We start from the raw sequence: 27,808 nt of genomic DNA on the forward strand, positions 1-27,808 counted from the left end.
AGACCATTTAATCCTCTTATACTTGCTGACAGTGTGATCCTGATCCTGGTTCGACAAAAAGGGCTTGGCAGGTTCACAACTAGTCTTAAAAGTCAGGAGCAAGGGTAGATTATCACTTTCTGATGGATTGCCAACTACATAATTGACAATGTGGTCACTTAGGTCAGCTGAATGGAGTGCAAAATCAACAACACTACAACCACGCGGGGAGATATAAGTGTACTGGCCGAAGGGATCATATTGTAAAGAACCATTCAGTAGACATAGATTAAAATTCACACACAGTTCCACCAAATGATTACCAGCCTGATTTATAACGAAGTCTTTTGACGACCTAGGGGCTAAAAATGGGAATGGTATAAAATCTTCAGCATCCCATTTCATAAAATTAATTAACTGCATGTTATTATGGCCCAACCTGGCGTTAAAATCCCCAGCAAGTAAAAGGGCAGCTTCAGGTCATGAATCTAAAAGTTTGTTCAGATAGCCAATTATTGTGTTCCAAACTGATGAGGATGCAGTACTGTCAATAAAAGGGGGAATATAAATATTAACGAATATAATTGACAGTTCCTTGGTGGGTAAGAGAAATGCCTGAGCGAAAGGGGGACAAGGATCTAGTTGCCTAACTTTAAATTTACAGGAGTTGTTAACCAAACAACACAGGTCCGCTTTGGGGCGGCCCTTGATATTAGTTTTATGAGCTGGGAGGGCATATGAAGTAAAGCCATAATAAGAAATATTAGTAAGAGACCAGATCTCCTGTAAAAAAATAATATCAAAACCCTTCAAAAAGTTTAGCAAGTCAGGATCCCTGCTTTTGCTTCCCCAGCCAGCAATGTTCCAAGATATAAAGTGACAAATTTGACCCTGAATTCTACACCTTTTTTTAGTATTAAAATTTAGTCAGTCTAGTTCAGATATTGTATTTAGGGCCCTGTCATATTCTGAACAAACACAACCATTATTAGGGCATTGCAGATTATTTATCTCAGCATCACTATTCAGTGATAGGGCTGGGTGCATCTCTTATCGTTCCCACATTACGGCCTCTTGAGGACTGCACTAATCCAGCTCTTGAAAGGGAGGCATATTTTTGTTAAGATTTTGATGGCCTCTGTTTCTGTGTCTTGGAATAGCACTAGTGATATCCCATCTACTCCTGGTGATTTGTTTCTCCCAATTGCTCTCAGTGCTGCTTTCACTTTACTTTCTAAAACTGTAGATTCTTCAAAGGATTCTTCTTTGAAGGAATCAGACATCCTTTCATCTCTTGTGTATAATTCTTCAGTTTATTTCCCCCATCTTTTCTTTATTTTGTCCTATTCAGTTAGTGTGTTTGCATGTTGATCTTTCAGCATGCCTAACCTTGCTTTAAAATTCCCTTTGAGTTCTTGGATCTTGTAGAACAGATTTCTTGTTCTTTTTCTGTTGTTGTTGTTCTCTTTTATTTGTTTACACCAGTTATTATAACCTTTGTCCATGTGTGCTAGTTGCTGGAATACTGCTTTTAGACTTCTGATCCCATTTCTGTTACCTTTTACCTTTTTAAAAGCAGCTGCTTTACTTTTTACCTTTTTTAAAGCAACACTGGCCCTGATGTGAAATGCTGCTGTCATGTGTAAAGACTTCAATGTTTATATTCTCAAAACATGTCTGATTTCATCAAAGGGTAGGTGTTATTGCTCATAGAGAACAAAGACTCAAATTGGGTGGCCTATGGATTCAGCATTCCATACTGGGTGACGATAGAGATGTGCATGTGTGTATGCTCACATTATAGTAAATGTGCTGGGTAGGGCTGCTAAGAGTGACCCAATGACAGAGGGAAGCAAAGAGGAACATAAAACTATCAAACCCCCAGGACAGCAGAGAGGAAATGGAAGAGAACAAGCAAGGATTAAAGGATTAGATTGTATAAATAGTGCCAGATACTCTATAAATAATATCACCCTGTACTCTATTTTTAAGTCTTGCTAGCTTGATCATCAGGCAAATAGACTTCAAGAACAGTGAAGAGTTAAACACTTTTGTATTTATCCTTGAAAAAGTTAGTTGTCTTAAATGCCTCATGGACATTTCAAATTAGCATATATTTTAAAGATTTTTATCTGAAATTTTGGGGGTGGGAGTGGACTATTTCATTGGGATTTCAAAGGAGGATTCCCACTTTAGATCCCCTAAACTTTTTAAATCTCCACCCTCATGGAATTCAAAAGATATTGGAAATATATCAGAACACACACAAGGCCAGTTGGCATATTCAAAACGTGAGCTTGTATTGGCTTCCCAAGTCATCAACTCAATCAGTGCTTAATTAAAGAATAAAATGAAAGGTGCCAGGGCTGAAGTCTGTCCATATCACACCCTTTGTCCAGTGAAGCTGGGCTGATTGTTATTAGTTAGAGTCCATTCCCATTTCAGAGTCTGAACCTGGATTTGAAAAGTATCCGGGTTTCAGTGGCAAAAGCCTCCACGTAGCAGCATTCGCAGCAATTGGCAATTTTGACGGTTTCATCCACTTGAAGTTGACCCTTGACCAACCTGCTCCTGAATAATTTGACAATGCGACGACATCTTAGGTTAAACTAGCGGAGTTCCCTCATTGTATCTGCTCCCAGACAGGTTCCTGGGCCATGGGCTTTTCCACATTTTCCCCCCATTGGTTCTGGCCCCATACTACTTCACTTTATCTCCCAATTTCTGCACACATTTTTGTGTCTTTAGTTTTCACTTGGATTTTTGTCGTCATTGTTATTCCCCAGTTTTTTTCTGTTTCTTTTGAAACAACTTTGATCTTTTTCTGGAAGATCAGCTTTTTGAGTCAGCTTTCTCCTTGTGCGTAATGTTTCTGTCAGTTTTCTTTGTCTCTCCCACTCCCGCCTACCTTCAAGCTCACTTTTCAGCGATTGGACTGTAGTCATTGTCAAACCACTCCCTCTCCTTCCCACCGCCCTGAAAAGAAGTAGCTTTAGTTTGTTTTCTTTTAAAGCTCCCAAAGTATTGATATATCTATGTGGTGTTGTAATGATAGTTTAAGCAGACTTTTTAAAAAAAGTCTTTAGTTCTTGTCCTTGCAGAGATATAAGGGGAAAGGCTTATCTCCGTGAAGGAATGGACTAGAGAATGGCTTTTTTTAAAAAAATGAAAGAAAACCTGCTTAAACTATCATTGCAACACAGCACCGGTATATCAATATTTTCAGGCTTTCTTTTTTAAAAGAGAGGTGCTGTGATGTCACCGATGGCAACACCAATGACGGCAGCACACGCCCTTGACAATCCTCATTATTGAAGGCACACGTGGAAGAAAATAAACGGACCTCACAACTGTGAAAATGCACAGGGAGGGCAGACCTGTGGAACAACCATGTCGAAATCAGTTCCAATGCTTGTGGATCAACTGCCAAGAAAATAAAGTCAAGCGTGTGGAAAAGGTCCGTGTCAGTGGCTGCTCTCCTCCTCTGGAATAGTTTTCTTTGGCCACCTTCCCAAAAAAATTAGTTCATTGAGGATTTCTTTTCAGTTTGGTCTGTTGATTTAGTAAGAAGTTCTGCAGGGCTTCTGTTATGTGCATTTGTTGTGGCGCTGTTTTATAGGAATTGGCTTGTATCCTGCCTTCAATTTCCACATGCTGAAGGGTTTCCGTCCATGGAAGTATGACTTCCTTGCCCCAACCCGCCTGCAGCATTCTGACATACCTCTCACCCAAAACGCTGCCCCTGGGAATAGCTCGGGGGTATTAGAAGTCTGTCACTGGGTGGGGGGCAGTGAAAATCACTCCCCCTTACATGGGCAGAAATTTTAGGCAGGATACAACCCCTTTGTGTTTACACAAAGTGTATTTTACATTAATTTGGGACGCTGCTCTTAACTTGTGGGGTCTAATAACTTTGAAGGCCAACTACTACAAAAATCACAACCGCTAATTTTTGTTAAGGTTATTTTTGTTCAAGTATATGCTCACATCTAACCCAGCACTGTTTCTGCACAATTCAGTTCCTTTCAAGGGAATCACCAGACCACAGTGCTCACTGAATTACCCTTATGCTCTCATACAGTTCTCAATCTTCACTTTTTGTCTTTTCTAAAAGTCAGCGGATTGCTATTCGCTACTGGACTCTCTCCAGAATCCAAATCCAGAAGCATAGCATGACCCTAAAAAGGATTTTTATTTCTGTGATAGACATCACAAAACTTGGGCTTACTAATAAGCTTGTAATATTAGATTGTATCAGGAATTCACAGTGAATTCAAATCTGAACAATTAAGCTACATGGGAGTTTCAGTGAAGATATGGAGCTTCTCTGCTCACAACAGCTTTTCAGTTCATTCCGAAGAAACTTAAACAAGCTGATTTGCATTTGAAAGAATGGAGAGAGCCCCCCCACCCCGTGGTCATATAATCAATGTGTATCTTACAACGGCTCTGTGAGGTAGGTAAAGAGAGAGTGACTGGCCCCAAGCCATCCAGTAAGTTCCCACGGCAGATGGGAAATTCAAACCCAAGTCTTTCCACATCCTAGTCAGATACTCTAACCAATATACAACACTGACTTACATTTATCCTTTCCTTTATCCCCTAGAAGCTCCTTGATCCATTGATCTTGAGCAGCGTAAATCTAATGTTTAAGGGATATAAGGACTGAAATAAATCTTGCCACTGACAATGTAGCCTTGGGATCCCTGTCACTTAATAAAAAAGGCATTATGTCAGAGACAGAGGCATTGGATTTATAAGGGGAGAGATGTAATGTGACCGAGGTTCCTCATAAAAGTGGCATTCCAAGAGGGCATGAGCTAATGAATCAATAGAGCCAGAAGAGCAAGAACAGGTCCTGTCTGGGTATGGTATATTCAAAATCCTGCCCTGCATAACCATAAATGGGTTAGCATTCAGTCTAGCTAAACACAAGGCTCTACTTACATTTATCATGCATATGGTCTCAGAGTTAGCTCCTGACACCTATGGTGCAGGTGTTGAGATGTTGGGGGGAGAAGGGCTGTAGCTCAGTGGTGGAGCATCTGCTTGGCACGCAGAAGGTCACAGGTTCAATCCCCGGCATCTCCAGTTAAAAGGATTAGACAAGTAGGTGATGTGAAAGACCTCTGCCTGAGACCCTGGAGAGCTGCTGCTGGTCTGAGTAGACAATACTGACTTTGATGGACCAAGGGTCTGGTTCAGTATAAGGCAGCTTCATGTGTGTTCATGTGTGTCTCTTTCTATGACTCTTGTTCAGGCATGGCCTTGCAGAGCCAGCGGTGTTGGGCAGAATATACCAATGGTCATCTGGCATAGCGTGGCTCCTTGTACATGACATTTTGTATCTAAGTTCAGTGTACACTAGTGGGGGGAAACTCTATGAATTACTGTTTTTTTTTAAGAGGCTCTTATTTCTGCATTTTATAAATCCCGAGTAATCTGTATTAGGAAACAGGAATTATTTTCAGAAAAGCAGAATTAATGGATTTCATCACCTTTGGAATGCCCTCCTCCTTGAGGCTCACCTGGTATCTAATGTAATGGCCTTTTGGAGCAACAGAGAACATTTATTTTTGCTCAGGCTTTTAACTCCATCTTTTAAAGCTGTATTTATGGACTGGTTCTAGCCTGAGGAATGTTTTACAGATATCATTTTAGGCCAATGTTCAACGTTGATGTTAGCATCTGAACAGACATAAAATAAGAAGTGGCGTAACGTACATATTTTACAGGCTTACTTCATGATTTAACTTCAAAATTAAGAACTCATAAATGGAGGCTGATGAAACTTGGTATTTTTTTGAGGATTCAGGAAGGTGAACAATTTCAAAGGTCCCGCCTGCGTTGGTTCCATTTTTCTCCTGTCAGTCTCTTGCCCCTGCACTACCACTGGAGGGCTTTTGAGGACTCTTCGAAAAATTGGCAATTGCTACTGCTGTATAGAATTCTAAAATAACTTTTGCCGCAGTCTACTGGTTCCTCTGAATTCCTAGCTTTCATTTTAAAAAGTCTTTAGCTCTTTCAGTGGCAAAGAAACTGCCTGCACCTTTCCCCTTATATCTCTGTATCTGCCACAAAAGAGGCTAGAGAGTTACTTTTTTAATTAAAAAAAATCTTCTTTTTGAATTACAATACAATCAGATTCTCATAAGATTTAACATAAGAACATAAGAAAGGCCCTACTGGATCAGACCAAGGCCCATCAAGTCCAGCAGTCTGTTCACACAGTGGCCAACCAGGTGCCTAAGGTAAATAAAGTAAACGGCATCCCTAAGGTAAAGGTAAAGGTCCCCTGTGCAAGCACCAGGTCATTCCTGACCCATGAGGTGGTTGGCCAGTGCCTTCCCCAGTCATCTTCCTTTTCCCCCCAGCAAGCTGGGTACTCATTTTACCGACCTCGGAAGGATGGGAATCTGATTGTATAGTTGATTCTTTTTGAATTGTCATTTCTAGTATGCAGGGTTTACTGTAAGGTTTACTGTGTTTCAGGTATCATTTGGATGTAAAGTAAAATGGCTAAAGTTGATACCCATCACTCCTATTCTGCTCGGCACAGGCTGCCCATGAAGACTATTGATGATGAGACAGATACACTTGACAATGGAGTCAGCAGGTAATTGATTCTATTACTTTTTTTTTGTCCTAGCTTGAGGGATAATATCTACTTCCCTTCCTCTATTTTAGCTTCAGAACAGCCCTTTGAAATAGATTGGAGAGAGAGGGGTGTGTGTGACTGGCCCAAGTTTACCCAGTGAGCTCCATGGCAGATATTGGGATTTGATTTCGCATGTAAAATGCATGCTGTCAGGCAATCTCAGATGGTTTGGGTGTGAAGTGGTTCCTTAAGGCCTCTAACATGGCATCGAGTGGAGTCTCTTCCGGTTTGGCGGGAGACAGTAGTGCTTATACGACTTTGAACGTGTCAGCTCCGCACAAGCTGAGGAACGTCGCTCTTTTGAGATCAGCATCGGTGATCTTGTTAGCTTGTAGGTAGAACGTGAGCCGTGTTTCATAGCTCTCCCACATCTCTGGGGTGGATGTATTGAATTCTTCGAGGTGGCCCTGAGTAGCCATAGTGCATTGTGTTGCGTCTCCCTTTTGTGGTATCACCAGTGACTTCAGCTGGACTAGCCAGGCTGCCGACTAGCTATCACTAGTGATTTCAGCTGGGGTTTAGCCTGGCTGCCTACCAGCTGTATACCACCTTCATCGCCGGTATAATGTACGCATGGGTGATACACGAGACTGGAGATGGAGTTCCAACAACAACCGCTTTATTAACAACCTAGAACTGAACTGGCAATGTATGACAACCTGCTTATATGCCAATCCCAACCACCCGGAGCCACACCCCCAAGTTCGTGATTGGGTGGCTACAGTCCATGGTCCAATGAAAAGTGTAGACGAAGGAGCCTGGGGGAAAACAGCAAGCTCAACATGACTCTTGCTTTTCTGCTGCATACATTACAGCAGAGAGAAGAGTTGAACCTTGGTCTCCCCAGCCCTAGTCTGAAACTCTAACCACTAGACAACTCCAGATTAGTTTTACCATGTGCCCACCTGTGGCAGGTGAACAGCAACCTCCGCTCTCAATTGCTTATGTTTGATCAATTGAACAGCTGGAGAAAAATGGGGAGAGGGATGACATCAAGGATGCTGTGATTTCACATCCTGGTAAGTGATGTCAAAGTGTCTGTGGTGCTCTAGGAATTTATCCTAATCTCTATGGCCTTTACCATAGAGATTGGGGAAATTCCTAGAGTGCCACAAATGTTATAATATCATTTCTTGGTGATCACTTGGAAATGATGTCAAAGTTTCCACAATGCTCCCCCCTTCTCAGGCTTTGCCCCCCCCCCCCAAATGACTGATGTTCATGGGCACAGGGCTGACAAAGGTACTGCAGCATGAAGCCAACTAAAAAGAAGCAATGCTTGTTATTCCTCAGTACAGCAAACACAAAACCTCTCCCCAAAACATCAGACCACTCAGAGTTTGTTGGGGAGGAAGTAGGGCAGAGGAAGGAGACTTTCCTCCCTTTAACTCTGAATCACAAGGCTTGTTCATTAGAACAGCAGTCACAAGATCAGTAAAATAATAACTTCATTAGGAGCAACAAACTTTTCTGATTTTCTTCTATGCACTTTTCTGTGCACACCTTATATTTGTGGCTTTCTCACACAGTACTGTTTTCTCCCTGCAGGCAAGCTTTACTTCCTTAGGTACACACTCTCTTGATCAAACGTAAGGGCCTAAGCTACATGATGAGATTATATTGGCTTGAGAACTTTAACTGTTAAGGCTTCTTTTGCAGAATTATGGGAACCTCCCATGTTTAGATATTATTCAGCAACAGATTCTTGCTGAATCTTTATGCATAGATGAAGTAAAGGCAGTGATAATTGTATGAATAATGGCAAACCTCTAGGACCAGATGGGTTGCCTATTAAATGGTATAAAACCTTTGCAGATTTCTTAATTTCAAAACTTTGTAAATTGTATAATTAATTTTTGAGTCTTGCTTGTTGCCATGACCATTAAATGATGCTTATATCACTGTGAGATGACAAGAGTCACTGGAAAAGACAGTCAGGCTAGGAAAAGTTGAGGGCAGCAGGAAAAGAGGAAGACCCAACAAGAGATGGATTGACTTAATAAAGGAAGCCACAGCCTTCAATTTGCAAAATCTGATCAAGGCTGTCAAAGATAGGACATTTTGGAGGACTTTCATTCATAGGATCACCATGAGTCGGAAGCGACTTGACGGCACTTAACACACACACACACACACACATATCACTGCGATCCCTAAACCCAGCAATCAGTGTGCAAATTTTTAGCCTATTTCTTTGATGAATGTGGATGGATGCTAAAATATTAACTATTAGGATAACCATTATTGCTAATAGACTCCAAAAAGTTGTTACAGCTAAAGGTACAGGTAGACAAGGTAGGATTTATACGAATTAGGCAAGACTCTGATCACCTTACGCTGGTCACTGATCTGATCGCTTTAAATAGTAGGAGATCTGATCAAGTTGCCATTCTCTCTCTTGATGCTGAAAAAGCTTTTGACAGAATATACTGGAAATTTATCTTTGCTACATTGACTAAATTCGGTTTACCTCACGAATTTTTGAAGTGGATTAGAATTCTTTATACATCTCCTAGATCCAGGGTGCTGGATTTTCTATGCCATTCCCTCAAGTGGGGTACTAGACAAGATTGCCCTCTTTTTCTCTTGATTTATGTCTGGAACCTCTGGCTTGTGCCATTAGACAAAATAATAGTATTCATGGCTTTGTACATAACTCTGGAATTTAAAATTATTCTTTTTTCAGATGATCATTCATTATTTATTTCAGAATCTCAGTCTTCTATTCCTACATTAATTAATATGATTAACACCTTTGGAGGCTTGTCTGGGTATTCAATTAACTAGGCAAAATCTGAGTTGATACCTATGGACATTTTTGATGGTGCCCAGGTGTCAGGGCTTAGCTTGGAATACTGATTCCTAGAGATGTTACACACATGATCATGTGAAATTTTAACAAGCTAATGCTGATATATCTTTGGATTTGGACAGATGGGCAACTTTAAACGTCTCTATGGGATAAAGTAAATATACAAAAAATGAGTGTTATACATAGAATTATTTATATTTTATGTGCAATTCCTTTCTATATATCTTGCAGATATATTCATAACCTGAATACTTTGTTTCAGAAATTTATGTGGGGTTCCTCACTGCCTTGGATTCTTTAAAGAGGATGCAACTTCCATTCAATGAAGGAGGATTTGGTTTTCCTAATCTTATATAATCAGGCATACTTGTTAACTTGTACTAATTATTGGGATCACTCCTTGCAGTTGGTCTATCTTTCTTGTGCTCTTTTGGAGGCCTCTTGTCTGGTGCCCCTGTCTATGATGAATGCATCAGGGTCTGCTTATGCTAGAGTGGATTCCATTCCTCTTGCAATTTCTGCAACTAGAGAACAATGACACATAATGTCATGACAATATCAATTTGATGCACTTTCACATGTGAAATTAACATTATGGGCCAATCCAGATCTAAAAATTGGGAAGAAATCTTTTTTTATGGAAGGCTTGGGCCGATAGGGTGATTTTTACATTGGAGCAATTGATAGGTTATGATGATGAGTTTTTGTCATTTTCTGAGCTGAGATCTAGATATGACTCACCACTTTATATAGAATGGCAATACTTACAGATGCAACATTTGTTGGTATCTAAATATGGCCTTGCGGCATTAAGTGTCTCAGAGTCCTCTTTGCTCCTGAGAACTCTAACTGAATCAAGGCAGAACACAAAATCTACAATATTTATTCATAAATATTTGATGTTGATTAATAAATATGACTTGCAGAATCTCAGGAATGAATGAATATGGAGCTCGATCGCCCCGTTTTGCCAAAGCAATGGGATATGGACTTAAAGCTTATACTTGCTCTCTCCATGGATCTGAAGTTGATACTTATTCAGTAAATGTTTTTTGAAGGAAATAAATGTTCAGTCATAGGCTCATCTTTGAAGTTTACTTCTCGCAATAAGCTACTGAGAATGAGATGGACTTGCAAATATTGCCATTTTACAGGAGGCTGAAAGGTTGAAACAAGTAAACAATGCAAAGAAAATGGAAAGCATTTGTGCATTAAAAGTACTGTCTGGTGGATCATCTGGTAGATTTATCTTTTAACTACCTGCTATATAAAAACTTAGGAGCCCCCGTAGCTCAAAGTGGTAAGCTGCAGTACTGCAGTCAAAAGCTCTGCTCACAACCTGAGTTTGATCCCGACGGAAGTTGGTTTCAGGTAGCCGGCTCAAGGTTGTCTCAGCCTTCCATCCTTCCGAGGTTGGTGAAATGAGTACCCAGCTTGCTGGGGGTAAAGGGAAGATGGCTGGGGAAGGCACTGGCAAACAAAGTCTGCCTTGGAAACGTCGGGATGTGACATCACCCCATGGGTCAGGAATGACCCAGTGCTTGCACAGGGGACCTTTACATTTATATAAAAACTTAGCACAGAGATTCCTGTAACAATCACACTCCAACCACTCAGAGGTGCTCCGGTCTAAGCTGATTCATTTAATTATGCTCAGACTGGTATATCTCTGCATAGGATTGCACTGTCAGTTACTGGCCCAGAAGGCTGATCTCCCGGCTGATCTAGGCATTACCTGCATGACAGCATTACTTGCTAAAGTGTCTGAGAAATAAATTGCTGAAAGACATTGCTATTCCTTCAGGTCTAGTGGAGACTAGATGATATAATTATTTTGGTATTTTATACAATCATACATATTGTTCTTTAACCGCTAAACCCCTTTAAAGAATTTTTGTCATGAGCTATGTTTGATCCATTAATGTACCTCTTAGCCAAGTAAAATGTGTCATTTCCCGCACACCCAGAGCAGGTTGTAGTATCAGTGGTGTTTCTAAGGTCTTTGGTTTGATTGCAAATGGATGTTTGATATTTTTTCAACTATTGTTCTCTGCCCTGGCCATCTGGAATGGCCGTGGCAGAAAATTTAATACATAAATACATAGATAATGCCTCTATTAGTAAGTTCTGTCCAGCAAAACCCCCATTGACCTCAAGGGAAGCAGTACACAGGCAGAAGATGATTAATGTACTGCGTTTTTCATAACGTCACTTATGACAGTAATAGCATTTGTGATTGAGGAAGGAATGCATGTTCTTCCACGGTTCCCTAATTGGAGAGGGCTCAAGAAAAGCAAGTGAACATCGGAAGGGACTAAATTTGTTGCTCTTTTTTATTGTTTGTTTTCGAAGGACCCACTCACCGTGTGAGGACACGTCTTCTGAATTGCAGGGAGTCATTTCCATGGAGACAGGAGGCCTGTCTGAATCCCGAAGGAGCTCATTCACAGGCAGTGGAGCTATAGCTAGGTAAGCTTCATTTACAACATGTCAGGGCAGCGACCTTAGACAAGGTTACTGGGATCTTGTCCTGGAAGCAAAGGGGTGGGATGAACATAGCCAGTAATTAAAGGAATTTGGTTAATATGAGAATGAAAGGAATTTGGTTAATACGAAGCTATGAAATTAAGTAAAGGGCAAGTTGACCTTGCTTCTGAACCTTTAGGACAGCCCAGTTTCTAAATGTGCTGTGGTGGGTAAGCTGGTTGAGAAATGAAAGAACATTCCTTTTAGCTCGATGAGAGAACATAAAGGTAAGGATGAAATCCTCTCTTCATTGGCAAAAAATCCATCAAAGCTATAAGGTCATATTTTATTTGTGCTGGTTAGCATAGTTCCACTTGCATTTTTAAAGCTTCCTGGGATGTGGTGAGCCATGGCTATGAAGGGTATGAAATAGGGTTGACAACCTCCAGGTAGTAGCTGGAGATCTCCTGCTATTACAACTGATCTCCAGCCAATAGAGATCAGTTCATCTGGAGAAAATGGCTGCTTTAACAATTGGACTCTATGGCATTGAAGGCTCTCCCCTCCCCAAACCCCGCCCTCCTCAGGCTCTGCCCAAAAAACCTCCCACCGATGGCGAAGAGGGACCTGGCAACCCTAGTATGAAAAGACACTTTGGAGTTTGCCACATCTTCGTCTAAAACAAGCCTTATGAAGTACCACTGAGCCTCTACTGAATAATCAATTTTTGTCAATATTTTATATTTATTATGGGGATCTATCATATATATATGTAGGATTCTATTTTCTAAACACCGGAATGTAATAAATCCTTCTGAAAATTACTGATTCAGTTCACTTTTTTATACAGCATTGGATGAAAGCAAAAACATTCACTTCTTCTCTTTTACAAAGAATTGCTGTCAGCCTTTTAAAAGCTGATGAATGTTTTTTCTAGTTTGGTTGAGGAATGAAGAACTTTTGTCAGAAAAATGGGTTTTGTCACTGAATTAGCAGTGGAGAGCAGAGATTTTGAAATTTCTTATTGCATGATTTCCCTTTTAATGCCAATTAAGGGTTTTGTATTCGAAGTTTCTTATTGAATTGCTTTTGGACTTACTCGAGCTATGAACACACAAGGCTTATTCACACCTTCAGCACAGGGTAGGAATGGGACCATATTTGTTTCATTAGTCTTGTCTCACTTCCTTTTGTGTGACATAATACCTAGATGTAGCAAATATGCCTTAAACATATACACAGATCTTTATCCCCAGGTTTTTTTAAATAGTAAAGATTGTCCAGTGATGGGAGAATGAAGTGAGTCTAGAACCAAGTGCCCACCATACATTCATTTTACATAGTTTGCTGAAATTGTGAATAGATGTACAATGATTCTGCTATTGAACACATGAACACATGAAGCTGCCTTATATTGACTCAGACCATTGGTCCATCAAAAGCAGTATTGTCTACTCAGACTGGCAGTGGCTCTCCAGGTGTCTTTCACATCACCTACTTGCCTAGTCCGTTTAACTGGAGATGCCGGGAATTGAACCAAGCAGATGCTCTACCACTGAGCCATGGCCCCTCCACAGCTGTTGGCATATTCAATGCTAGCCTTGGGAAACATTCTGTATATGTTGGTTAAGTTTGTCCTGGTCAATAGTTCTTTCTGTTGTAAGGAGATATAAGTGGGTTGCCAATTGTATGTTTCCTCCTTTCATAATGAATTTCTGGGACCACACTGCAGATAGGATTAAGGCAACAGAATTCCAGTGTCTATCAAAATAATTTTATTGATGCAAGATATAAAGCTACTAATAATATATTGATTGCTAATGTAACATTATTTCCTTTCTTTATCTGTGGCTGTTCTCACACCAATAATTCCCCACGTTTCAGCCACCTGACTGGTGCTTCCCCCCCCCCCGTTTCCACATATCATCCTCTATTTGTGCCCATACTGTGAACAGCCTGTTCTTTCCACAAAAAACTGTTTTATTTTAAACCACTAAAAAAGGATGCTATTGGCATGAGCAGTTTCGTATGTCTGATGGGGAAACAGCATAATTGTAGGACTTCAGTTACTCTTTTCATTTTTTTATGACCACAAGGGTCCAGTCCCTGGCAACAATTAGCATAACAGAAGACAACCACCTGCCCTTTAGACAGAGAGGAGGTGATCATTGGAGGCTCTGCAAATATGAGGAGTTTTTTTGAAAGTTGTTAAAGGTATTGTGTTATTCCTATCCAGTGTTACTCATGCCTTTTTTAATCAAGAAAATTAGCCAAAGCTCAACCTGCCTTTTAGGGAGAGGTCTGCAAATATTTTTATTGGAGAGGTCTGCAAATATTTGTGGGTTTAAAAAAATTTTTTTTTTTAAAAGAAATAGTTTTATTTCTATGCAAGACTGTGTTACCTGTGCTCCTCAAAAAACAACAAGATGTGTGGAGAATCCTGATGGTCACACAGCAAGGGGGCCTTCAATGCACATCAGATGTGAAATGGAAATCACTGCTAAAAATGGAGAGAAAACAAATTACCCTGGGCTGTCTGGAATCTCCCTTGCAAGGCTGATTTCATGCAGAATTACATCAGCAATTATATTAACATGGGAAATCACCTTGGCATGGAAGTAGCCCATGTAAAGCATACGAGATCTTCTGAGGAAAGCAAAAATGAGAAAAATCAAAGATTCTTTGTGGCCACTTATACTTTTAGAGGACTAGAGAAGGAGGGGAAGAGAAGTAGGGGTAGTCAAAAGATGCATAACAAAATGGAAGAAGGGTCTGGGCAAAGGCATGATTCTTTAACAGGAAAGCTGACACCTAAGCTATTTATTAGAATATGTTTAAACGATAAAGGATAAATTAGCCCATCCTCTTTTCAGATTATCACGTTTCGTCTTATCACTGACCTCCTGGGCCAGAAGACACTTGCATCATGAAGACGAAAGGCCCGATTCTTTCCTCGACCGCATCCGAGGGCCAGAGCTCAAAGATGTTCCCAGTAGAGACAACAATGCCAACTCTGAAGAGCCAGGCCAGCTGAAAAAGTAAGAAGAGACAACTGCACTGAGAGAAAATTTGTCCTGGATATCATGCTCAAGGAAGAAGAATAGCATGGTTTGCAAGCAGGGTGCTGTGCTGACATTATGTGCAGTTCAGAGCCATAACATTAAATGGGGATTCTCCTGTTGCTTACAATGGGGTATGAGTTGGAGTCGTGATGTACTGGGTTTTCAAGGCCATGTGAATAGTCTTCAGTGAGTTTGTCCATTCAGTCATCGCTCTTTGGTGTTCTTGAGCAAGTGGTTAACTTGGTTCTTCTGCAACCTCCAGGGCTGGCAGGCCGCCAGGTTTGAAATACAGATGAGCAATAATACACGGCAATGAGACCTATGCCATTTCTAAAGGGGGAAGACAAAGTTCCATGTTTCACACCAAAGGAGAAACTATGTTCTGCTATAGCGTAATACTAACAATGAAATAAATATGGGCAGAAATGCCATTTTTGCAAAAATTTATTCTACTTATAAGATTCAAATATGCAAAGCAATTTTAGGGGAAGGAAGTTGGGGTTATATAAGTGGCAGAATTGAGGGGCAGGAGATGGTAACCATGGGAGGGCTGGGAACAGGGCAGGGTTCTAAAGGCTTATTTGCTGACCCTAGAAACTTGGCCAGATCTTTCAGGTCTCTTGCATGTTTCCAATACAGGGCTCCATTTATTCCAAGGTTTTTTTTTGTGTGTGTGTGGTCTATAATACGTTCAAAAAGCTAAAGTTCATATTACTGAGTTGTCTCATACATCAGACTTCTGCTTGTGCAGAATGCTCCCAGACTGTGCTGTTGTTCATGTTATTTGGTCTTGCAGAATGCTGAAACAAGGCTTATTCTCTCAGACATGTATTACTACCTGCTTGATATCTTCATAGAAACAAGCCAGTTGCCAAAGCTCTGTCACACTGTTGTCTGATCAGGACACAAAACCCAGGGCTATGCAGATAGAAGCAAGGTATTGCCAGAGGCAGAAAGCAGTGGCAGTCCCTACCTTTTGCTTTCCCTTGAATTACTGCCATCCATTGTTTTAGGGGAGAAAGCTATACTGTACCTAGGGATTGCAACACTGCCTAGGCAAATCCTTGGAAATCTGGAGGGCAGTGCCTGGGGAGGCTGGAGAGGATGTGTCTTCACTTCTAGGTAACGCTGAAGGGATTTCCCCTAATCTCTAGAGTAAAGGGCATAGGGACTACGGAAAATTCCTTGAGTCTCTCGATAGAAGCCATATTATTCTCCTCCTCCTCAATTTGTTGAGGGTAGGAAGTTGTGGCGGGGAATTCCCCACTGGACCTGGGCAATTGGGAACTCCTCTAAATCTGCCTTTGACTTCAGAGGGTCCGGTCTTCACTGGCAGGAATCACACAGGAAGACAGTGTGTCTCTGTGCATAGGGAACACAGAGACACACTACACATCCTGCCCAGAAGGCCTTGCAGTATACAAACCCACCTCTCTCTCTCTGACACACAAACCTGCCCGCCCTAATTACAACATTTGTAATTAGTTGTCTCATTCAGTTTTGTAGTTGTAGTCTCATTGTAGTTGTCTCATTCAGTTTTGAATGAAAAGCAAATATACGACTAAAAAGGGTTAAGGCGCACTGCACCAATAAGCTATTCACTATAGATAAGGAGATTTGTGAGGGTGGTCTGTGAACATCCATCAACTCTGGTTTCTTGTATGAAACATACATTTGAAGGCGGCGTGGTGATTTGGACTGGTGAGTTTTTACTACGTGTGTTAAACCAGAAGCAGGAACATCTGCTACTTGTGCTTTTGCGAATACCAGCTGTCCAAATTGACCCTCAAATACCCAACTTTCTTCTTTGCTAAAATTAAAGATCTGCAGCATTACCGCCATGTCTCTTACCTACATTGGGGGTCAGTGCATTGGGCAGCAACCGTCGATGTGTCTGTTTATTCTCCAGCAGTCTTGGCTCTGCTTCTGAAAAGATGGACTGAAACGGTGTGATTCACGTAGCAGCCAAGTGGCTACACAGCTATAAATATCCAGATCCTAATACAAGCATTAATGCGCCTGAGATCAGGCATGCTCCAGACACCTAGGCTTGGTTACAAAAGTGCACGATCTGCACATGAACAAGGGCAACTGCTGCCCTCAATAGTTATAAAAGAGACTTAGTGTTGTGGCCAAAGCTGACCTCTCTAATCTTTTCAGCATATAGGAAGGACTAGTGATGCAATCTATGGCAGGGTCAAAGCCAAGATTTACGCATGCAAGGCCAAGTTTTTATTTATTTATTTATTTGTGTCCAAGTTTTTTGTGTTGTCACTTTATTTATTTATTCATTCATTCATTCGTTTAATCAATCCTCTCCAGTCATTGGGCTCTGGCCAGATTTAATGTCAACTACTCCAACAACACCAATGAAGAGTAAGTACACTACTGACCGCCTGCCTCTAGCCTAGTCTCCTCTTTATCTCCCCTTTGCAAAACACTCTGCTGACCCCTTTGAGTCAGTTTCCCTGCTTCTCTCCTTTGAAACCCCCTGGCAGCTCTATGTCCTTTTGCAAAAGCTCTTTCTTACAGATAATGAGCAGCCCTTTTTCTGCTTAGGAGGCTGCTAGTGATGTTGACTTAGAATTTCCCTGCCACAGTGTGCATTTTATGGCTTCCTTTTAACCCCTGTTTTATTGGCAAGGTGGCTGAGTTTGTGGGGTTTATTCCAGATTTGTGCAGACAGGGTTGCCAACCTCCAGGTAGTAGCTGGAGATCTCCCGCTAATACAACTGATCTCCAGCCAACAGAGATCGGTTCACCTGGAGAAAATGGCCGTGTTGGCAATTGGACTCTATGGCACTGAAGTCCCTCCCCTCCCCCAAACCTTGCCCTCCTCAGGCTCCGCCCCAAAAACCTCCCAGCAGTGGCGAAGAGGGACCTGACAACCCTCTGCATAGAGATGTTGACAGATGAAATCCCTACATACGTTGAGGCCTGTCAGTCAACCTCTCATGTTTTAATTTCTTGCATAGCCACCCACTTCAGGGTACATTTACTACCGACCTTTTCAAACAGCAGTAGCTTACTCCCATGTTAACTTCAGTGGGTTGTCATTTTGGTGCTGCTTGTTCTGCCTCTTCTGAGCATGAACTGCCATTCTAAGACTATCCTAGGGCGAAAACACATGGTCGCTTTATCCTCCTTTAATCCCTGTTTCAGCCAGGATTCAGCCAGGATCGAACACATGCGTTTCACCTAATGTGCGTTCGATCCTGGCTAAAACAGGGATTAAAGGAGGATAAAGCGACCATGCGTTTTCGCCCCTAGACTCCATTGATTGGGCCAAACTAGAGGTTATGTGTCAAAAGAGTCAGGTTGGGGTGCCCAGCCTAAGGCTGTTACCGCACTTGTATTCCCAGCGATGTATTAAGAGTTTGAAAATGTTATAAAAAATACTGTTCGCACTTTCTATGTATTCCCACCGATGTATTAAGAGTTTGAAAACGTTATGAAAAATACTGTTCGCACTTTGCTTGGCCCCTTTAGCTGTGAAGACGTCTTCCAACCATTTAAAAGGCCGTGGTATCCAAAACCCCTTTTAAAGCGATGTTTTTTACAACATTTTCAAACTCTTAATACATCACTGGGAATACAAAGTGCGCTAACCCCCTAACTCACAGTCACATGTATGAATGGGAAAACCTATTTGAAAAGTGCTCTCTTGCTCCGTTTGGCTCTGGAGCTCTGTGAGTGGGGAGGAGGAGCTTCAGGCTTCCCTCTCATGCCACATTTGCCAGCGGCAATGGCCACAGTGGGCCCTGTTTGCTCCTTCTCTAGCTCTATGTGTCCTAGCATTGACTCATGTCACACGTAACATGTAGAGGAACGCAGCTTTTGAAAAGCTGTCTCCCCACAACTAGCCATGAGGGCTTCACCAAAAGCAGCCGATTCCTCCATTGTTCCGTTTCTTTTTCAAGTACACTGATGGAAAGCAGTAATGAATTCCTGGAAATATCCCTCAAACATTAGATTTACGCTGCTCAAGATCAATGGATCAAGGAGCTTCTAAGGGATAAAGGGATCTTCCAGCACTCATTAAACATAGAATTGCTGCTGGCAATGTGAGAACTCTCTGCCTGATATTGCTAGGGTTGCTAACCTCCAGGTACTAGCTGGAGATCTCCCACTATTACAACTGATCTCCAGCCGATAGAGATTAGCTCACCTAGAGAAAATGACCGCTTTGGGGATTGGACTCTATGGCATTGAAGTCCCTCCCCTCCCCAAACTCCTCCCTCCTTAGGCTCCGCCCCAAAACCTCCCACCGGTGGCCAAGAGGGACCTGGCAACCCTAGATACTGCTGATCTCAGTAGTGTAGACTCCTTGGTGTTAACGCGTGACTAGTCTCCTTTAGTCTACGTGTAGTTGGGTCTGGCGTTGTAGACCCAGCCCTCAGTAAGCCAGTAACAATGCTGAGTTTGTTAAACAGAAAGAAGGAGGAAAAGACAGAGGGTAAAGAGGAAAAAAAGGAGGAAGAAAAGAAAGAGGAAAAAAAGGAGGAAAAGAAAGAGAAAAATGATGATAAGAAAAAGGAACCAGAGTAAGTATAAACTGGAATGATTTTATCTTTGCAACAGACTTCCTTTTCCCTAGAATGCCTATTGCAGAAGCAGTGAAAGGAGCCCACTCACCGGCTAAGCCAGAGTTGCTGTATACTCAGGGAACTATACACTGGAAAAATTACCTTGTAAATTAGAAATTAAAAGTCCCCGCCTTTGAATGGCCTTTTGCAGTCTGAACATGCTTGTTCCTTTCGAAATCTGAGAGCAGTTGCATTTCAATTAAAGAAAGGGGGTGGGTGAAGAAATTCCCTTTCACAAGTTTATAAGAGCTTATAGTATCTTGAAAGGGACCATATGGGTTCAAAGTGTGACAGTTTCAAAATGGTCCATCTACCTTCCCCAAGATTTTGCATGGGCCCCCCAAGTGTGTTAATAGAAGTGGTTCAATGCCAATCACAGACAGAGCAAAACAGGTGATTCATAGATAAGGCAGGGGACTCTCCCAAGTATGTAGTGAAATATTGCTTTGCAAATTATCTAAAAGCAAAAACCTCACTGACAATATCACACTGAGGCTCCAGAGGCGTGGAATTTTGAGAGAAGCTGCGAGTCCATTTAAAAAAAAAGCAAAGATGGGAGAGGGGGAATGGGCCTACCCAATCCCTTGGGAGTGATAGAATCCAGGAAGGGAAGATTTGGATGTGTATGTTAATAATTGATCTGTGCTCTGTGATTTCTCATAACACCACCTCCCCAGCTTGTTCTCACTAGTAGTAAACTGCCTAATTGGCCCCAGTGGCTGGACTATTTGCATAGCATGCCACCATAGAATCATATAATCTGGTGGTTGGAAGGGACCACCAGAATCATCTAGTCCAACCCCCTACAAAATGCAGGAAATTCACAACTACCTCCTCTCAACACCCCTGGTGACCTCTACTCCATGCCCAGAAGATGGCCAAGATTCCCTCCCTCTCATGATCTGCCTAAGGTCATAGAATCAGCATTGCTGACAGATGACCCTCTAGCCTCTGCTTAAAAACCTCCAGGGAAGAAGAGCTTACCACCTCCCGAGGAAGCCTGTTCCACTGAGGAACTGCTCTAACTGTTAGAAAATGCTTCCTGATGTCTAGACGGAAACTCTTTTGATTTATTTCAACCAGTTCTGCGCCAGCCAACTTCAACGGCTGCTAGGGCTGATAGCTGTTGTTTTCCCCACTCAGCCGTAAAAGCTTATGGTGACCGTGGCCAGTCCCTAACCTAACCTAACCCGCAGGGTTGTTTGGAGGATTCTGTCAAAGAAGGAAAACGACATATACTATTCTGAGCCAGTGGGGGAAAGCACTCAAAAGGCAACTGAACATTGATTCCAAGGAGTATGTTGCAAAGATGACATCCCAAGTGTGTGTTTTGGCCTGTGAAGGCCAAACAAGTGTTAAGCAATAGAAGTAGTAACGTACTTTCTGCACTGGTAATAAGCTTGTAGTAACAGTAGTTCTGCCATAGTACTGTAAATGTGGTTAACAGAATGTTTGAATATTTCCCCCCTGATCTTGAATTTACTAGCAGGGGTTTAAAAAGCAACTTAAGACATACTGTTATGTTATTTATGGTTGGGAGAGGGGGACATGCTATTCATGTGGATCCCTAGTTTTGGCCCCAGGTATGTACTCTGGTTTTCTTAGGCCTGTGATAATTAATACTAGCATAGATTTAAAGAGCTCGCTCTGAAGAAGGCTTTGTGTGGACTGATGATCTGTCGAAAAGAGGCTGCAATATCAGTATTGCCTAAACAGATTGTTATCTATTGTGATGGCCTGATTAGGTCCAGCTTCAATATGCTGTGGAGTTAGGGTTGCCAACCTCCAGGTGGTGGCTGGAGATCTCCCTCTATTACAACTGATCTCCAGCCGACAGAGATCAGTTCACCTGGAGAAAAAGGCCGCTTTGGCAATTGGAATCTATGGCATTGAAGTCCCTCACTACTCAAAACCCTGCCCTCCTCAGGCTCCGCCCCCAAAATCTCCAGGTGTTTCCCAACCCGGACCTGGCAACCCTATGTGGAGTAAAGGTAAAGGTGTGAAAGCACCGAATAATTCCTGACCCTTGAGGTGACATCACATCCCGACGTTTACTAGGTGGACTATGTTTACGGGGTGGTTTGCCAGTGCCTTCCCCAGTCGTCTACAGTTTACCAACCTCGGAAGGATGGAAGGCTGAGTGAATCTTGAGCCGGCTATCTGAAACTGACTCCTGTCAATTTAAGCACATGATTAAAACACTTGTTGCCTTGCTGACAGATGATGACACTGGCCATGCCAGCTTCAATTTGAGAATATGTCAGTGGGTGCTGTATTGGACCAGACTAGGTACAGTACCACCCAGAAGGTATTCCCTAAACTGCGGAGGTTGTAATCTGCTGAAGGAAGTATGCTCACTTTGGAAGAAGGAGAGTTTCTGTGATCAGTGGTATTTCATGTGTATTTACCTTTAGGTTTTTCCTTTTTAGGAAGACGAAAGATATCTTTGTGATGGATCCTTCAAGCAATCTGTATTACCGATGGCTGTCAATCATTGCAGTACCAGTATTGTATAATTGGTGTATGTTAATATGTAGGTAAGGATTACTCCTTAATTGCACTTCTGCTATAACAGTTGGTTTCAGTAGCTGACTTTTATCTCTTTAACCATAACTATTGGATATGCACAAAAATGGAACAGTTCTAACGTTCTAATTCAGTTTGGGGTGATTTGTCATGATGGCTTACAAAGTTTTAAAAACTTTGGTTGCACTGTCTTCTTTTAACTCTTAGATAGATATTCACTATTGTATAATCTAGCCCAATATTGTGTGTCCCCCACCCACTGCAGCTGCTATCCAGGGGTTTAAGCCAGAGATCTTTCTTAGTCTGTTGGAGGCACTATTGGGGAAACCTCTCATCTCAGATACTCGAGCTAACCTTTATCTTAACCTTATCACTAAGCACCAAACCCTGTCACTAGATAACCCCTCTAACCCTATACCAAACCCTAACCCAGTCTTTGTGCAAATTCTATTCCTAAATGTAACAGTAGCAATAAGTGCAAGTATATCCCCCAACACTAATATTATATCCCAACCACCAACACTAATCTGATGTTCACAATAAGACTATTCTTTACTGTCCTACTTAGGAACAGAGTCTTTCTTCAGATTTCATCATGTTCCTGAACACACGAGCACATGAAGCTGCCTTATACTGAATCAGACCCTTGGTCCATCAAAGTCAGTATTGTCTACTCAGACCGGCAGCAGCTCTCCAGGGTCTCAGGCTGAGGTCTTTCACATCACCTACTGGCCTAGTCCCTTTAACTGGAGATGCCGGGGACCAAACCTGGGACCTTCTGCACTCCAAGCAGATACTCTGCCACTGAGCCACGGCCCCTTCCCACCACTAATCCCAGTTTCAATCCTATCTTTAACCTTAATACATGTAAATTTTCCATACAGGCCAAACAGTAGTTACTGGGAAATAGGGTTGCCAACCTCCAGGTACTAGTTTAGGGTTGCCAGGTCCCTCTTTGCCACTGGCGGGAGGTTTTTGGAGCGGAGCCTGAGGAGAGCGGAGTTTGGGGAGGAAAGGGACTTCAATGCCATAGAGTCCAATTGCCAAGGCGGCCATTTTTTCCAGGTGAACTGGTCTCTAGTGGCTGGAGATCAGTTGTAATAGCAGGAGATCTCCAGCTAGTACCTGGAGGTTGGCAACCCTATACTAGCGGGAGATCTCCTGATGTTACAATTGATCTCCAGCTACTAGAGATCAGTTCACCTGGAGAAAATGGCCACTTTGGCAATTGGACTCTATAGCATTGAAGTCCCTCCACTCCCCAAACCTTGCTCTCCTCAGGCCCCGCCCCAAAAACCTCCCACTGGTGGTGAAGAAGGACCTAGCAACCCTAGAAACAGTAGTTAACAGTAGTTAAACTGGGGAAATGAGGTGGAGGCTTAGCTTCCCCCTCATGCTGTGGTCCCAATCTGAACTGGGCCCCCATGTACTGTACCTGGTCAGTGACTTTTAAAAACTCTGCTTAGCTTCCTTTCACATGACTTGTCTCTAAGATCTTGCTCTCTTATTCCAGTGCTACAGACTTTTCCCGCAATATATTAGTTGAGGCTAGCAAAACCTCATATTTTTATTTTGGGGTTTGGGGAGCACTCCAGGGGAACTGATCTCTAACAGCTGGAGATTGGTTGTAATAGCAGGGGATCTCCAGCTAGTACCTGGAGGTTGGCAACCCTATCCAACTCGTGTGTTTCCTTCCTCAATGAAACAATCCAAACTAAACACAGAAGTCTTTTCAGAAAGAAAAGCTTGCAACTTTACGCTGGTAACCCTGGAGGGTGAGAGATTCATGCTGGTAACCCTGGAGGGTGAGAGATTATGCTGGTAAGCTGGAGGGTGAGAGATTCAAAACAGATAAAAGGAAGTATTTTTTCACACAATGCATAGTTAAATTGTGGAACTCCCTGCCCCAAAATGTGGTGATGGCTGCCAACTTGGAAGGCTTTAAGAGGGGAGTGGACTTATTCATGGAGAAAAGGTGTATTAATGGCTACTAGTTAAAATGGATGCTAGTCATGATGCATACCTATTCTCTCCAGGATCAGAGGAGCATGCCTATTATCTTGGGTGCGGTGGAACACAGGCAGGATGGTGCTGCTGCAGTCATCTTGTTTGTGGGCTTCCTAGAGGCACCTCGTTGGCCACTGTGTGAGCAGACTGCTGGACTTGATGGGCCTTGGTCTGATCCAGCAGGGCCTTTCTTATGTTCTTATGTTCTTATCGACGCGTTTTTGAGGAAGGAGTTGTATGGTTTTCCCAGCTCTGATTTGCAGCAAGCTTCATGCACACAACAGCCTGCAGGTGCCATCTGGTGGCTTCAGTGCCCCAGCAACCTACAGGCTGCGAACGACTGAACACCTCGCGCTTAAACACCTCGCCCCGAAATACAAAGGAAAGCAAAATTCTTAACACTGATTAGATTAAAGTATTTTTTCCCTTCTGCAGATACCATTCCAAAGGAAGGATACCTTTGATTTTTAATATTGTTAGGCCATGTCTCGCTAGGAAGCATAAGTTGAACACTCAGCACAGTGAGGATATGGAGGACAGAGTATCTTACATGTTGGTAGGGCCAGAATGGAATGAATGAAATTGGATTCACAGAGGAGCAGTCCTCTGCACACAATAGGGGCAGGTGAGGCGGGTTGCCAAGTTCAGGTAGGTAAATTCCTGGAGATTTGGGGATAGAGCCAGGAAAGATGGGGGTTAGGGAGGGGAGGGACTTCAAAGGGGTACCCCCCCAAAAGCAGCCATTTTCTCTAGGGGAACTGATCTCTGTCATCTGGAGATCAGTACTAATTTTGGGAGCTTGCCAGGACACACCTGGAGGTTGGCTACCCTATTTACAGCTGAAAAAAGACGTGTCTCCTCCCTTTCTTGCTTCCTCTGTCCTGCACAAGCTTTTCTTCTTTTGCAACCTGCTTTCCTTTCTTCACCCTCTCAGTGCCTTTTCCTCTGAAACTCTCTAATTTTACTTCATGATATAAACCCAAAGTGGTTTACATCGTTCTCCTCTCTTCCATTTTATCCTCACAACAACCCAGTGAGGTAGATTAGACTGACAGTGTGAGACGGGCCCAAGGTTACCCAGCAAGCTTCCATGGCATGAATGGGGAATTGGACCTGGATTTCCCAGATCCTAGTCTGGCACCTTAACCACTACACCACGCTGGCTCTCTGCTTGCAAAAGCATCTTCACCTATAAGTCAAAGAACGCCGTTTAAGCTCCTTGTGCAGATCAACCTATTTAATACTTTCCTGAACAATTCTACCCTCCCTTTCCCAGCTGGTTTTCTGCCACCTCTGTCTGCTAATCATCCTTGTCACTTGTTCACCTTTCTCCCAATCCCTCTCGTACAGCCAGAGTAACTTCTAAGTAATCAAAGCAGCAGCAGAGCATACTGTGTAAACTAGGCTGATATTCCATCACCTGTCACACTTTCTGTCTATGCTTCTTTCCGTGTGGGGTGTCATAATATCAAAGCCAGCCATAAGTGTCTCATTTTATTTTGTTTGGACTGCCAATTATTTCAAAGCAAACTTTTACTTAACTACATTTTCTGATCTTTCATCCAAAAAGCTTTCCCCGCAATATATTTATTATCACAACAGCCCAGTGACACCACCATACATAGTGCTGTGAACATGATTGTTAAAAAACTGTGGAGCCAGAACACAATCGCCTGCATACGTTTAGCGTACGAGTGAAATCCAGTCTTCTTTTCTTTTGTGCTTCCTCAGAGCCTGTTTTGATGTACTTCAAATGGACAATGTTATACTTTGGTTAATCTTGGACTATTTGGCTGATGTTGTCTACGTCTTGGACATTCTTGTCAGGTTTAGAACAGGTAGGTTCATTAGACAAGTGTCTGCTGTCGAATTATACTGATGAATCTACTGTTCATCATCCACTATACTTGATCAAAAGGGAAGAATCACTGAGTTTGATACAGACTATTGAAATAATCCCTTTTCTGAAACAAGACATATATCTAGAGAAGTGTTGTGCAGACTCAACTCAGACTTTCAAACCATGGCATTGCTGCCTGCTTCAAACCAAGCCATGTGGCAAGCTTTATTAATATTGTAGATTTCAGTAAGAATGGACAAAAATGAATAGTCGTATAATTATTGTTCAAGCTTTGTAAACCTAATCCTCCAGAGGAAGATATTTTTGAACACTTGAGAAGTATTTGCCAGTCACCAAAAGAAAGTATTAGGTCCCAGAGATTAAGATGCACATTTCTAGGGCTGTAATGTTTATATTCACAACCATATAATCCATTTGCTGATGTTAGCATTTCACTTAATCTATTTTTTTATTTTTTAAGGTTTCCTTGAACAAGGACTACTAGTTCGAGATGAAAAGAAGTTAAGGCAAAATTATCAAGACACTTTACGGTTCAAATTGGACCTTTTGTCACTTTTCCCAACAGACATACTTTATTTAAAATTTGGATTGAACTACCCTGAATTGCGGTTTAACCGCCTTCTGAGGCTTCCTAGGCTATTTGAGTTTTTTGACCGTACAGAGACGAGAACAAACTACCCAAATATATTTCGTATTGGGAACCTTGTCTTGTATATTCTAATCATTATCCACTGGAATGCATGTATATACTATGCCATTTCAAAGCATATTGGATTTGGGACAGACAGTTGGGTCTATCCCAATGTGTCTATTCCAGAATTTGGGCGTCTATCTAGAAAGTATATTTATAGTTTGTATTGGTCAACGTTGACACTGACAACCATTGGGGAAACCCCCCCTCCAGTGAAAGATGAAGAGTTTCTGTTTGTGGTCATTGACTTCCTAGTGGGTGTGCTCATCTTTGCTACCATTGTTGGTAATGTAGGCTCTATGATTTCTAACATGAATGCCTCTAGGACAGACTTCCAGGCCAAAGTTGACGCTATCAAACAGTACATGCACTTCCGAAAGGTCAGTAAAGACATGGAAGCCAGGGTTATTAAATGGTTTGATTACCTGTGGACCAACAAGAAAACAGTGGAAGAGAGGGAAGTTCTTAAGTACCTTCCTGACAAACTGAGAGCTGAGATTGCTATAAATGTCCACTTGGATACGCTTAAAAAAGTGCGTATCTTCCAGGATTGTGAAGCAGGCCTCCTGGTTGAACTGGTGTTGAAGCTAAGACCTACAGTCTTCAGTCCCGGAGATTATATCTGTAAGAAAGGTGATATCGGGAGAGAAATGTATATTATCAAAGAAGGGAAATTAGCTGTTGTGGCTGATGACGGGGTGACCCAATTTGTGGTCCTAAGTGATGGCAGCTATTTTGGAGAAATCAGCATCTTAAACATCAAAGGCAGCAAATCTGGTAACAGGAGAACCGCCAACATCAGAAGCATAGGCTATTCTGATCTGTTTTGCTTGTCTAAAAGTGACCTGATGGAAGCGCTCACAGAGTACCCTGATGCTAAACAGGCACTGGAAGAGAAAGGACGGCAAATTTTGATGAAAGACAACTTAATTGATGAAGAAGCAGCCAAAGAAACTGACCCCAAAGACATGCAAGAGAAAATAGAGAAACTTGAACTTGTTCTAGACAGCCTCCAGACCAGGTTTGCTAGGCTCCTAGCAGAATTCTCTGCTAGTCAAACCAAAGTCAAGCAGAGACTTGCAAAAGTGGAGACCAAAGTAAAGAAATATGGAAGTGGTACCTTGTCAGGGGATGAGACTGACAAGGCTGACAAGGATTAG

The 27,808-nt window shown here is 42.2% G+C and overlaps 1 protein-coding gene across 1 annotated transcript; it reads left to right on the plus strand.

Moving 5' to 3' along the window:
• The first annotated feature begins 4,425 nt into the window (after positions 1–4,425).
• CNGA3 (cyclic nucleotide gated channel subunit alpha 3) lies at positions 4,426–27,808 on the plus strand. The gene is made up of 9 exons (XM_056862167.1): positions 4,426–4,435; positions 6,472–6,595; positions 11,802–11,918; positions 14,789–14,953; positions 17,300–17,353; positions 19,411–19,521; positions 21,993–22,100; positions 25,828–25,934; positions 26,418–27,808. The coding sequence occupies exons 2-9, from the start codon at positions 6,495–6,497 to the stop codon at positions 27,806–27,808; spliced, it is 2,154 nt and encodes a 717-aa protein (XP_056718145.1). The 5' UTR covers positions 4,426–4,435; positions 6,472–6,494.

This window comes from Euleptes europaea, chromosome 16 (genome assembly GCF_029931775.1).
Source record: "Euleptes europaea isolate rEulEur1 chromosome 16, rEulEur1.hap1, whole genome shotgun sequence".
Classification (NCBI taxonomy): Eukaryota; Metazoa; Chordata; class Lepidosauria; order Squamata; family Sphaerodactylidae; genus Euleptes; species Euleptes europaea.